General features: G+C 31.4%; 3 protein-coding genes across 3 annotated transcripts; all 3 read left to right on the top strand.

Moving 5' to 3' along the window:
• Positions 1 to 746: 746 nt before the first annotated feature.
• LOC127247870 (uncharacterized) lies at positions 747 to 2,455 on the top strand. Its single transcript, XM_051269930.1, has 4 exons — positions 747 to 1,120; positions 1,545 to 1,709; positions 1,788 to 2,023; positions 2,113 to 2,455. The coding sequence occupies exons 1-4, from the start codon at positions 833 to 835 to the stop codon at positions 2,366 to 2,368; spliced, it is 945 nt and encodes a 314-aa protein (XP_051125887.1). The 5' UTR covers positions 747 to 832; the 3' UTR covers positions 2,369 to 2,455.
• Positions 2,456 to 5,524: 3,069 nt separating this feature from the next.
• LOC127248024 (uncharacterized) lies at positions 5,525 to 7,408 on the top strand. The gene is made up of 4 exons (XM_051270155.1): positions 5,525 to 5,867; positions 6,250 to 6,426; positions 6,570 to 6,805; positions 6,929 to 7,408. Exons 1-4 carry the CDS (start codon positions 5,544 to 5,546, stop codon positions 7,179 to 7,181), a joined length of 990 nt encoding a protein of 329 aa, XP_051126112.1. The 5' UTR covers positions 5,525 to 5,543; the 3' UTR covers positions 7,182 to 7,408.
• Positions 7,409 to 11,416: 4,008 nt separating this feature from the next.
• Positions 11,417 to 13,644, top strand: LOC127248023 (uncharacterized). Its single transcript, XM_051270154.1, has 4 exons — positions 11,417 to 11,783; positions 12,139 to 12,315; positions 12,827 to 13,062; positions 13,192 to 13,644. The coding sequence occupies exons 1-4, from the start codon at positions 11,430 to 11,432 to the stop codon at positions 13,442 to 13,444; spliced, it is 1,020 nt and encodes a 339-aa protein (XP_051126111.1). The 5' UTR covers positions 11,417 to 11,429; the 3' UTR covers positions 13,445 to 13,644.
• The last annotated feature ends 505 nt before the right edge of the window (positions 13,645 to 14,149 follow it).

Genomic DNA, 14,149 nt, shown 5'->3' with positions numbered 1-14,149 from the left:
AATATCTGGAATAAAATGAATAATTATTTTTATTAAATTATAATTATTGTTATTGTTATATTTATTAATTATTTACTAATTATATAATAACTTTGTGCCCAACTAAACTTAGACCAATTAACTGGAACGGAGTAGTATCAATCAAACCGTCCATATGATTATATATATATATATATATAATTTTTTTTTCTTTAAACGAATCACTCTATTTGTCTTGATATAAATAAAGAAAATATGGAAATAATAAATAAAGTGCTTGTTTATATATATTTTTTCTTTTTTCCATTCGTTATAGTAATTTTTTATTAAAAATAGTATTAAATAATTATTTTATTTTGATTTTAAACGCACACGCAACAATGAGCGGAAAAAAATAATCCAAAAGAACTGGAGACGCATGATTAAGCGCTAGTTAATTATCATATTACTAAAATTAGAAATAATAAATAAAGTGCTTGGTTATGGTATATTTATTTTTTTCTTTTTTCTATTCCCTATATTAAATTTTCATTAAAAAATAGTATTAAATAATTATTTTATGTTGTTTTTAAACCCACACGCAACAATGAGCGGAAATAAAAAAAATTCCAAAAGAACTGGAGACGTGTGATTAAGCGCTAGTTAATTATCATATTACTTACTTAAGCCCATTAGTTAGGCCCATTACTTTGTTAATAGCCCATCTATTATGATTATATATACGGCTGCAGTTTAGAAACTGCCCTCTAGTCTCTCTCTGCCTTCTCGATCTTTCGGTTCTGTCTAATGAATTCAACCTACCACTCCAACTCTCCACTCAATCCAGCTAGCAAAAGCTCTCAATTCGCTGAAAATGGAGGAAATCCGACACGAATACATCAAAGTGAACGGCCTGAAGCTTCATGTGGCGGAACTCGGAACGGAATCAGCGCCGGCCGTAGTATTCTTACATGGATTCCCGGAAGTATGGTACTCGTGGCGCCACCAGATTATTCCTGTCGCCAAAGCTGGGTTCAGAGCGATTGCTTATGATTACAGAGGATACGGAGAATCCGAGCAGCCTCCCGAACCGGAGAAAGCCACGTTCGCAGATTTCATGAACGATCTCCTCGCTCTTCTCGATGCTCGTATGCTGGTCAAGGTACATTAGCATAGATCGGAATATATTTTCTTTTCCCTGGCTGCTCTTGTAGCGTAGCTATTTGGATGTTTCTCCAAACTCTATGAAATTCATGTATCTTGCCGTATGAAATTTAATCGCAATGTTCCTCAATCGCTAGATCAATTATAGTTCTAGGTCTGCTTAACGAGTGATCAATTTGGAAATATCCCCTGTTTGCTTCCGTTTAAACTCAGGAACGAAATCATGCTTGTTCCTCCGCAATCTTCATCCCTGTGTGGATTCTGATACTTTGTTGGAATGCTCCACAATCAAATATATAGAAGTAGCACATTTAGCAAACAGTAACTGTACTTTGGTGCTAGCATCCAAACTTGAACAATTGCTCCACTGCAATAATCTCTGTCTCTTACACGCCAATTTCTTGCCTAAAAATTTTGGACAGGTTTTTCTCGTTGCTAAAGACTTTGGAGTTCGAATTGCTTACATATTTGCAATGCTTCATCCGGAAAGAGTATCTGGAATCATCAACTTAGGTGTGCCTTTTGCACCTCCAGGTCGCACTAATATCCCAAACCTTCCTGAAGGTTGCTACATCACCAGGTTTAAGGTGAAGATACATTTCTGTTTATTCTGTATGGGTAATGCTCTTGAAATACCCTATTTTGACTGTAATAATTGTTTCCAGGAACCTGGAAGGGCCGAAGCTGATTTGAACCGTTTCAGTTGTAAAACTGTCCTGCGAAGAATCTACATTCTTTTCTCACGGAGTGAGGTGCCAACAGCTGATGCAAACCAGGAGATAATGGATATTGTGGACTCAACAACTCCTCTACCGCCATGGCTGAGCGAGCAAGATCTTGATGTATATGCATCTCTCTACGATAAATCCTCCTTCCAAACTGCATTGCAAGTTCCATACAGGTAATATGCAACTATTCAATTTTTTTCAAAAGTATCACATTAAATACATTTTTTCTTCCTACAAAGTTGACTGATCAGATTCATTTCAGGTCTCTGCAAGAACAGTTCAACATAGAAAACAAGAAAGTCGATGTTCCTGTGCTGGTCATCACCGGTGAGAAGGACTTCTCGTTGAAGTTTCCAGGCATAGAAGACTACATCAAAAGCAATAAGGCAAAGGCATATGCGCCCCATTCTAAGACGGTATACTTGCCAGAAGGCTCCCATTTCATGCAGGAGCAATTCCCTGACAAGGTAAATCAGATGATACTGACCTTTCTCAGGTTGCACAGTTGCCATAGATAGAGAGGACTGTATCGGATGGCATGCTTATTTCCATGAATTGAATTTTGTTACAGACATATTACAAGAACCAAAGAAAATAATATGAAATTCTAGAGAATTTAGTTACTAACTTCAATCCAAATTGATTAATCCATGAATTTTACTATGATGTACACACAACCTAAGAATTTGTAAAATAGATTCGACAAAGCAAGTTACACTAGCCTAATTGAGAATTTTTTTTTTCCTTTTGGGATCGGAATAATTGAATAATATAGAAAAGAAATGCTCATAATATTAAACACATCCTAAGTAAAAGCTGAAAACAATGTTTAGTAATAATATATTATATATATATTTCAAATTTTGGGGTTTGTTTATTAGAGTAGTGTATTTTTACAAGAAATTGAAGTTGAAAGGGTTTGATGGTACAAAGAAAAATTCAAACTAAACTAAGATTTTGATTTGAAATTGGTGTGGTAATTTAATTTTTAACTAAATAGTTTTTGATTTCTAAATATTTTATGAAAAAAAATATTTTTTATTAATAACAACCTAAGAAGAATAATGATTTTTTTATTTGAAATAAAAGCAAACACATCCAAGGGTTTGTTTTATAGTTATTTTAATTATTAATTACTAATTTGTTATTATTATTTTTATTTTAAAATATTTTATATTTTTTGAAAATAATAATAATAATAACAATAATAATAAAAGAATTATATACTTTCTCCCTCCATATAAGGTGATTGTACTTACCATTAAAAATATTTTTATATTTGTATAATTTTTTTATAAAATATTTTTCTATTAGTATTATTATATATTAATAGAAATATTTTTGTATTTTTTTTAAATTTATATTATATTTTAATATAATAATTAATATTTAAACATCAACCCACAGTAAAAAGTGCAAAACCTTTATAGTCAGACACGATAGTATATATTTTTACGAGAGCCGAACCTATCATGGTATTGGAAAGAAAGAAAGAAATGGGCATCGTGCCAGGCCACCGCAGGGAGCTCCATCACCTGGACTCCCATATGCACATCCAAACTATAGATAAATATACAAGCTTTGTTTATACAATATATTTTTATTTATTTTGTACTATTTATTTTTTTATAAAAATTAAATAAAAAATACTTTCTTATCATAAAATATCAAATCAAATATTAATTTTTATTTTTTTCAAACATTTAAAATTTCAAAATCCTTCAAAACCTTCAATCTAAACAATGCCATAATATCTGATTTGTTGCTGAGATTATTCCACGGGCTCCCGCATGCTCTTGGAAGGGCTCTCAGCTAGAGCTTTTAAACGAGCTCGAACAAATTTGAACGAATTTAATCGAGTCGAACACGAATATGAGTTCAAACAACAAAAATTCTTAACGAGCCGAGCTCGAACATTACGAACAAGCTCGAAAGCTTAACGAACGAGCCCAAACCTTGTTCGCGAACGTTAACGAACACTTAAAATTTGGCTTGGCTCGACTCGGCTCGGATCGTTAACAGCTCTACTCTCAGCCCCATCCACGTTCTGCATGCTCTTACGAGTATACTGAACACAGAGATTTGAACTCAAGTTGCTAAGATATGATATTATTAATTTATTTATCTATAAAGGGGAGTTTTCAACAAATATAAGTATTTTAAGATGGATAAATGTCTTTTTATTTAATCTATTTTCGATGAGATGATCCAATATTCAATTCATCTATTATGTTAAGCATAAACTATTTTTCTTAAAAATATTACTTATATTTGAACATAAAATATAAATACAAATTGCAAATCAAACATACTCTTGGTATTTGATATTCATAATCCATAAAAAAGAAAATAATAAGTATAGGATAAAATGATTTCTAAATTGGAATTAAAAATAGATCATATATCATTTGTAATTGTTATTTTTTGGAATAATTTCACAATTGTATATTATAATTAATATAATGAGAGTAGGCAAATAGAGTTAAATAAATTTGATAGATTTAAATAATAACAATCTATCTAATAAATATAAATAAATTTAATTTTAACCAATCAAATTTAATATGAACCAATAATTGAGAGAAAATATGGAAAATAAAGAGAAACGCAATAAGTTAAATAGCAATGATGGTTACAATAAATAAATTAATGTAAGATAGAATTAATTTGGAGGGAGTTATAATGGACGGATTTGGACGTCCACAATCAACCAAAACCAGTCCCTTTTCTTTCTTTTTTATTCTTTTCATGTTTTATGCATTTTCTGTTGTTATCTCCAAATATTTTACCTTTTTTTTTTTATTTGAACTTTCTTCAATATCTAAAGTTTTTTTAGACAACGATCTAACTTATACTTTGTCAAGTTTTCTTATTTATCTTAATCTTCGATTATCTCAAATATTACGCATGAAATCTTACTTAAAAAATTTCTTGAGTTAGCCCGAAATCCATCGTCATATCCATTTGGCCGGCTCAACTCTGTGTACTGAAAATGAATTTTGAGATTCAATAAATTGACACGTCGAATAGGATCATTGAGCCTCTAGCATCGTTAATGCAATTACAAAATCAAGCTTTGGAAGATCCTTTCACGCTGCTGCTGTTTGTTGTGAAATTGTGGTGGCCGGCTGCAGGTTTTTGGATATGAATGTTCGTTTGTATTTTTAATTTATAATTTATAAATATTTTCTTTGATAATATTTTCAAATTTTAATCATAAAATGATTTTTTATATTATATATACTTTTTATAATTACGAGCTGCAGTTTTATAGTTCGATATCTTGAAACTTATTGAATATCTTTTTTTAGATTATGTTTAAAAATATATTCTCTTCCAGTAAACTTTTCATGTTAACAATTTTGATATTATTAACAAATTAAGTTTAGGCATCTTAAATATCACATATATCTCATGGACATTTGTTTATGAAGAAAGTATTTGTTAAAAAATATATATATACTTCATAGAAAAATTTGAAATTTTTTCAAATTCATAAAAAATTGATATAATATTTTATATAAAATATTAATATTTCGTATAATATATATATATATATATATTAATACTGTTAATAATATCAAAACTTAAAATATGTACATATATCTTAAAATACACTCGAAATTACCAACACACACACAGTACGTACATCTATTTATAGTTAATGTGAGCGGACGTATCCCCTGATTGCCGATGCGCATATCTCTCGACCTCAGTGATCGTACGAAAATGGAGAAAATTGAGCACAAGTTCGTCGAGGTCAACGGCCTTAAGCTTCACGTCGCAGAAATCGGGAGCCAAGCGTCGCCGGCGGTGGTTTTCCTGCACGGCTTCCCTGAGATATGGTACTCGTGGCGCTACCAGATGGTCGCCGTAGCTGAGGCAGGGTTCAGAGCTATAGGACTCGACTACAGAGGTTTCGGACTCTCCGATCCTCCTCCGGTGCCAGAAGATGCCAAATTCGCAGACCTCGTCTCTGATGTGATCGCGCTGCTTGACGCACTCTCCGTCCCCAAGGTACGGTTCCTTCCTCCTGCTTTAACTATAAACTGAGTGTCGAGAATCAACTGCAGCCTTTTAAGATATACTACATACAATCTGAGTTGAAAAAGTTCTACGGTTAGTGTTAAGCTAAGCGCGAGCGTGTTGGTTGTAGAGTGTTTAACTGTATCAAAAATACTTAATCCAAAGCTCTGTGGAAAGATCATTATCAATTGAGAACAGCGAAGTAGTCGTGGATCTGGTGCTAGATATTTTAACCTCGAGCTTTCGGTATCAATATATGGTGTTTGTATACCAGCTAAGCCATGTTTGATCTTTCTGTATTAATTTTGAGGTGCAAACTCTTAATGCATTCAGTGTGATGCATAGATACCTCTTTCGAATGTATTGGACACAGGCTTTTCTCATCGGCAAGGATTTCGGAGCATGGCCTGCATATCAAATTCCCCTTCTTCACCCCGAGAGAGTCTCTGGAGTAGTCACGTTAGGAGTGCCTTATATACCTCCTCCACCTCCATCTGCTGGATCGTTCCTTGCTCGTCTTCCTGAAGGTTTCTATGTAGCAAGATGGCAGGTCTGACACAAATTAATCCTCTGTTCCTTTTTCGAAGCACGTTTTTTCATTTTCATAATGTGCACAGAATTTTGAATGCATCTGCCACATTGTGTTCTTACTCCTTATAGAATTTGAGCTGACTCCAATTTTTCTGTATCCAGAAACCTGGTAGAGCCGAGGCTGATTTTGGCCGCCTCGACAACAAGTCAGTTATTCGAAACATCTACGTACTTTTCTCACGCGCTGAAATGCCAACTGCAGCTGAAAACCAAGAGATAATGGACTTGGTTGATTCATCTACTCCTTTACCAAGCTGGTTCACAGAAGAAGACCTTGCCGCCTACGGCTCCCTCTACGAAAAATCCGGATTCCGCACTGCTTTGAAAGTTCCATACAGGTAACCAACAATCTGATGAACTATGTTTCAATCCATACAAGTTTCAGCCTCAATTTATCATCCGTTTCTGCACCTCCATAGTTATCATGCATTATCTAATTTGGTTCAGCTGATTGAATCCAGATCATTCTCCGAAGAGTTGAACGTTACAAACTTGAATGTCGACGCTCCAGCACTGTTCATCATCGGCGAGAAGGATTACTTCTTCAAGTTTCCAGGAATGGAGGACTACGTAAAGAACGAAGGTTCTAAGGATTTTGTTCCAAAGCTGAAGACAGTTTACATACCAGATGGTAGCCATTTCGTGCAGGAGCAGTTCCCTGAACAGGTGAATAAGCTCATTGTCGACTTTCTCAAAGAGAATACCAATGGCTGATAAATAATCTTTCTTTTCAAGTAAGTCCTTATTTAAGCCTTAATTGCTCTGTCTACCCAACAACTTCCTTTAATTTCCGGATCCCCTCTATGTTTATATATATATATATATATAAGTTTTACAAATGTATGTTTCCTTTCCAATAATGTTGTAGTGAGAATTTAGAGAAAATCAATACTTTAGTGCTTAATCAATCAAAGATTTCAAACACTCTCATCCTCCTTGTTATTGTCTTTTGAGTCTTTCCCCTTATCATCCAAATTTATAGAGATCCTTACAATTATTGGTCATCAATCATCATACTACACCAACTATTGTAACATAATTTTTTTTTTCTTTTATCTTTTAACTGGAATTTACAACCGCTAATTTTCAAGTGCGTCGGTTTAATACTCGAGTTGAACACAATATTGTAATATACATTTGGCAAACTTTGACTAACATACTAAATGCATGTTTTAAAATTAAGAGGTTCTTGTAGTTACCAAAGAATTTCTCGATAGTGGATGTCAATGTGTTGATTACGAATAAAATAATAAAATAATCGTTAATAAATGATTTGGTAATGTAGAGATAGACTTGTAATTGTGAAGTTATGAATTTAAACGCTTAATCTGCCCACTATCAATTTGAAATTGTGATGTATAAAAAAATGTAAAAATAATAAATATATATAATATAAAATATGTTTCTTTTTTGTTTTTACAAAAAGAACATGTTCAAATGTAACTAGGTATTTAATTAGTAATTAATTTGATTCAATCATTTAGAGGGAAAAAAAATACAATGCTCGATCATATTCTAATCAACACAAACCAAAACTTGAGAATTTCTAAAGAACGGCAATTATAGTATTATTCAAATTCATATTAAAAATAAAACCAAACAATGAAGGAAGAGGATCACATGCTGATCTTGTATATAATTTCAGCAGTGCTGAATTAATATAAAAAATTATATATTTATTATTATATTAAATTTTTATAATTAGATATTAATTGAAATTAAGGGATGTGATTAGCTCCGGTAGTGCTGAATTATGTATTTCAGCATAGTATCCCTACCGAACAATGAATGCGCATCCCAGCACTTTTCTTTGACTATGATTAGATAATGATTGATACAATCCTTTGGAGCTCCCAGGAGTTAAAGACCACGTACAATCCATACGACGCAAATGTAATTTAAATGGTGTAGATTAATTTCGCGCTCTTCGTATAATCTCTTAACCAAATATATATTTACGGTCGATAAATATTTTCTTCAATAATATTTTTTAAATTTTAATCGTAAGGTTAGGTTTTTATGTTACATTATTTCTTTGATAACTGCGAATTTCCATTCCTTGTTATAAAGAAAATTGCAAATTTGGATAGTTCAATTCTCTTGAAATTTTGGATTTTCTTTTTTCTTTTTAAATAACAATTTAATGTAATTTTATGTTAGAAATAATAGTTTGCTATTCATTATTCTCACCTTTTTTTTTCTCTTTTTTTTAGTAAAAAAATATCATTTTTTTTTAACCTAATAAAAAATATTTTTATTTTTACATAATTTCTTAAAAGGCTTATCTAATTACATGAGTATACATTTTGATGATGGAGAAAATATATTTTTATAGAAACATATTTATAAAGAAAAACACCCCTAAAAAAATTATATCCATTATTTTTCTATTAAACTTGACATTTATTTATTTATATATACCATATAAGCTACTCTCAGCAAAGATGAAGCCTTTTATTTGGACTAATTTAGATAATATCGATTAGATAGTAAGAATTAATTATTTAATGATTAAAATTTTTAAAATATATATTTAAATATTTTTAACATTATATCATGAGATGTGAGATAAAAAGGAAAAAAAAAAGTTTTAAGTGGGTCTAAGTGTGAGTGGTTACAAATTTAATTAAAGTAATTTATATTTGTTACGTATATTTAGGGCACAATTAGGTGATAGTTGTTAGCTGATTCAATTAGCTGGTTTGATTAGTTGATTCGATTAGCTGTTTGTATTAAAATATTTGGTAAAATAGTTGTTTGATATTAACGGTTTATACGTAAAATGACAATTGAGGATATTTCTATTTTATTTTTTTCTAATATATTCAATTGTGTTCTTCTGAGTTTAGAATGTTAAAAAAGAATTTGTTATTAGTTATTAAAAATTATAAAAGTGTTATAAAATAATATTTATTTTTATTATAGTTAGATTTAAAAAATAATATATTTTTATTAAAAAATATAAATATTTTTTTCTATTGAAAATGATATAAGATATAAAATAATAAATTTTTTGTATATATTTATTATGTTAATTATCGATTAGTTTATTATATTTATAATTTTCAATAAATTTAATTATTTAATTTATTTTTAATATAAAATTTATATAATGTAATTTTAATATAAAAATAAATTATTGATATTTATATTTTCTATTTTGTGTTAATTTTAATAAATTTATATATTTTACAATTAAAATAATTTTTATATATAAATTAATTATTTTAAAATTTTAAAAGTAAAACTATAATATAATAAAATATTCTAATATAATTAATAAATAATCAAAATATATTTATTTATGTAAAATGCATAATAATTTTTTAAAGACAAATAATAAATAAAAAATTTTAAACGCGTGGTAAGTTAGTTTTTGAGAAATTAGATTTTTAGATCCAAAAACAGCTCATTTACCAAACACCTAATTAGCTGTTTGACCGGCTAAAAACTGTTCAAAAAATTAAAAGCTCTTAAAAACTCTTTACCAAACACCCTCTTAGAATATAACTTCCCTTCCCTCCGTAATAGAAAATTTTGAACAGTTTTCATAATAATGAAAAGTACATTTTTGTCTATAGATTTATATTTATTTGAGTAGGATATGAAATTATATAAATATAATATTATATAAAATAAAAATATTTTAAAAAATAAATAAGTTAATTCAAAGTAAATATTATATGAATTGAATATGTGAATGATTACAATATGCTTTCAAATAAATATAATGTTAGAAAAATATAAACTAAGAATCTAAAAATTATTTGTTATAAATAAAAAAATATCCTTCCTCAATCACAGATATTTTGGACAAATAAAAATAAAGAATATGGACAAATTAAATGGAACGAAATTTTTTTTTTTAATAAAACAATAAATATAAATTTGATTGATGGATAGAAAAAATAATTATTAGGACATGAATTCCAGTGTGATGCAATTACATCAACATTGTGCTGATGATTAAATTATTATTCGCTCCATACCACATATTGGGTTTATTATCGTAGATACGAGAATTTAGGTAAAATATAATTAGTAGGTAATTAAAAAATATATTAGTAAAAATAATTATAGATTAAGATTAAAATAAACAAATAGTTTAATTAAAATTGAAAAAATTATAAAATTTAAAATTTAAAATGTGATTAAAGTGTATAATTATATTTCCTAAAATAAAAAAGGACAAGTTAGGTAGACAAACAAAAATAAAAAATAGAGACAAATTATATGGGAGAGATGAAGTATATAATATAATATATATATAAACAGTATGCATAATATATTACTCCCTCTGTCCCATAAATAAATAAGTATCAATTTGCTTTCTGTACGTAATTTTAGAAATATTAGTATTATATTGAAATACAGTAGAAATAAAGTAGAAATGACTAAAATAAATTTATTAGTATGTGTGATATAAATTAATGGCATTTGTGTAATATATTGTAAGTTGTAAGGATATTTGTAATGTTAGGTAGATAATAGATTAAAATAGAAAAATTGATATTTTGTTATGGGAGGTTCATATACTCCCTCAGTCCCATTAATAAGTATCCAATTACTTTTTAGGTGTAGTTTTAGGTACATTAGTATTATATTGGGATATACTAGAAATAAAGTAGAAATGACTAAAATAACCTTGTTAGTACGAGTGATACAAAGGTAATGACATTTGTGTAATATATTATAAGCCGTAAAGATATTTGTAATGTTAGATAAATAATACAGTTACTTAAAAAAGAATGAATACTTTGTTACGAGAGGGAATAAAATAAAAAATTAAATTCGGAGTATATTGTTTACTTTTTATGACATTGGCTGATAGGTCAATTAGCATCACAAATCATAAAATTGGCGTTTAATATTATGAGACTATTTTATAAAAATAAATAAATAAAAATACTACTACACTCCAAGTCACCGACCGCATCAAACCCACTATTTGTACATCTATTTATGGTTCATGTGAGCGTATCTGATTCCCGAACGATCATATCTCTCGATCTCAGTGATTGTGCGAAAATGGAGCAAATTGAGCACAAGTTCGTCGAGGTCAACGGCCTGAAGCTTCACGTAGCAGAAATCGGGAGACAAGCATCGCCGGCGGTGGTTTTCCTGCACGGCTTCCCGGAGATATGGTACTCGTGGCGCTACCAGATGGTCGCCGTAGCTGAGGCAGGGTTCAGAGCTATAGCACTCGACTACAGAGGGTACGGACTCTCCGATCTTCCTCCGGTGCCAGAAGATGCCAAATTTGCAGACCTCGTTTCTGATGTGGTCGCGCTGCTTGACGCACTCTCCGTCCCGAAGGTACGCTTCCTTCCTCCCGCTTTCACTATAAACTGAATCTCGAGATTCAACTGCAACATTTTTAAAATATACAGTGTGAGTTGAAAAGGTTCAGCAAAAATCGGTTCCGCTCATTGTCGGCGAGCTACGGTTAGTTTTAAGCGCGAGCGTGTTGGTTGTTGAATGTTGAGTGTTTAGATGTATAAAAAATGCTTAATCCATAGCTCTGTGGAAATATCATTATCGATTGAGAAGAGAACAGCAATGTATTGTAGTCGTGGATCTGGTGTTTGTATAGCAGCTAAGCCATCTTCCTGCATTAATTTTGGTGTGCAAACACTTCAATAGATACCTCTTCTGAATGTATTGGACACAGGCTTTTCTCATAGGCAAGGATTTCGGAGCATGGCCTGCATATCGAATTCCCCTACTTTACCCCGAGAGAGTCTCTGGAGTAGTCACTTTGGGCGTGCCCTATATACCTCCTCCATCTCCATCTGAGGGATCGTCCCTTGATCATCTACCTGAAGGCTTCTACGTTGCGAGATGGCAGGTCTGCCACACACATTAATCCTCTGTTCCTTTTTAAAAGCATGTTTCCACATTTTGATTATGTGCTCGATATTTGAATGCATTCATCACTGAAAGCTGTTAAACGAGTCAAACATGTTATCGGTACATATTCGATTCAAACATATTATCGGTACAGATTCGGTTCGACTATTCGATCTAAAATAGTAGCTCGAGCTTGGCGCATTAGGCAGGATTTCAAGCTTGAACTCTGAGTTCAAATTTCATACATATTAATATATAAAACAATACGAATATATTTTACTAACAAGTTCAATTTAGCTACTCGCAAACCAAGTTCGAGCTCGGCTCGTTTTTAGAAATAACAATTCTCGAGCTCGAGAGCGCAGCTCATTTATCCCTATCTAGTTGAGTCGAACTGTTAACGAGTCGAGTTGAATTTGTTTCATGAGCTACTTAGTTTGTTTGACAGCTCTATCCATCGTATATTATTTTTGTTGAATTTGAGCCGACTCCAATTCTTCTGCATCCAGGAACCTGGTAGAGCGGAGGCTGATTTTGGCCGCTTCGACAACAAGACAGTAATTCGAAGCATCTACATACTTTTCTCAGGCGCTGAAGTGCCAATTGCAGCCGAAAACCAAGAGATTATGGACTTGGTTGACTCATCCACTCCTTTGCCAAGCTGGTTCACAGAAGAAGACCTTGCCGCCTACGGCTCCCTCTACGAAAAATCCGGATTCCGCACTGCTTTGAAAGTTCCATACAGGTAACCAACAACCTGATGAACAACTACGTTTCAATCCATGCCAGTTTCAGTTCAGCCTCAATTTATCATCAATTTCTTCACCTCCAAATCCAATCTATTGTCTAATTTCGTTCAGCTGATTGAAAACAGGTCATTCTCCGAAGAGTTGAACGTTACAAACTTGAATGTCGATGCCCCAGCGCTGTTCATCATCGGTGAGAAGGATTACATCTTCAAGTTTCCAGGAATGGAGGACTACATAAAGAACGAAGGTTCTAAGGTTTTTGTTCCTAAGCTGAAGACAGTTTACATACCAGATGGTAGCCATTTCGTGCAGGAGCAGTTCCCTGAACAGGTGAATAAGCTCATCGTGGACTTTCTCAAAGAGAATACTAATGGCTGAAAAACTATCTTTCTTCTCAAGTAAGTCCTTATTTATGCCTTAATTGCTCTGTGTACCCAACAACTTCCTTTAATTTCCGGATTCCCTATATGTTATTCTTTTCTGTTTTGAGTTCATTTCATTGAAAACAAAACCGTTAAGTGTCTTTTTCCTATAATAATGTTGTATCAATTCAGAGCAAATCAATAATTCAGTGCTTAATCAAAGCATTCCTCCGTGAAAGTGAATGTCCATTTGTTGGTGACGATGGAGGAAACCTACGTCTAATCCCAAAACACATTGCATGGTTAATGGTTTGTTTGGCTGTCAGTATAAAGTTTTGAATGAAGATGAAATTTGATAAGATGTATAAATTAGTATTTAATTAATAATTTAAATGTAAGCAAAAAAAAGTTTAAGTAATATTTTAAATAAAATATATACCTCTTTGATTAGATGCTTTAGAGAAAACGACAATGCAAGATCATATTCGAACTAAAACAAGCCAAACCTGAGAATTTATATAGAACGGCAATTATAGTAATATTCAAATTCATATTGTAAATAAAACTAAACCAATCAATCCATGCACACACGATAATTTCTGGGAGCTCCCAGGAGTTAAAAACCACATAAGATCCATACACACAAATGTGATTTAAATGGTGTAGATTTATCTGGCGCTCTGCCCCCAATCCCAATGGTGCAGGGCAAGCGAAAACGCCG

This window comes from Andrographis paniculata, unplaced genomic scaffold (genome assembly GCF_009805555.1).
Source record: "Andrographis paniculata isolate CXL003 unplaced genomic scaffold, ASM980555v1 Contig32END, whole genome shotgun sequence".
In the NCBI taxonomy this organism is placed as follows: Eukaryota; Viridiplantae; Streptophyta; class Magnoliopsida; order Lamiales; family Acanthaceae; genus Andrographis; species Andrographis paniculata.
Note: the sequence above shows the minus strand (reverse complement) of the source record. Positions and strands in the feature narration are given on the sequence as shown.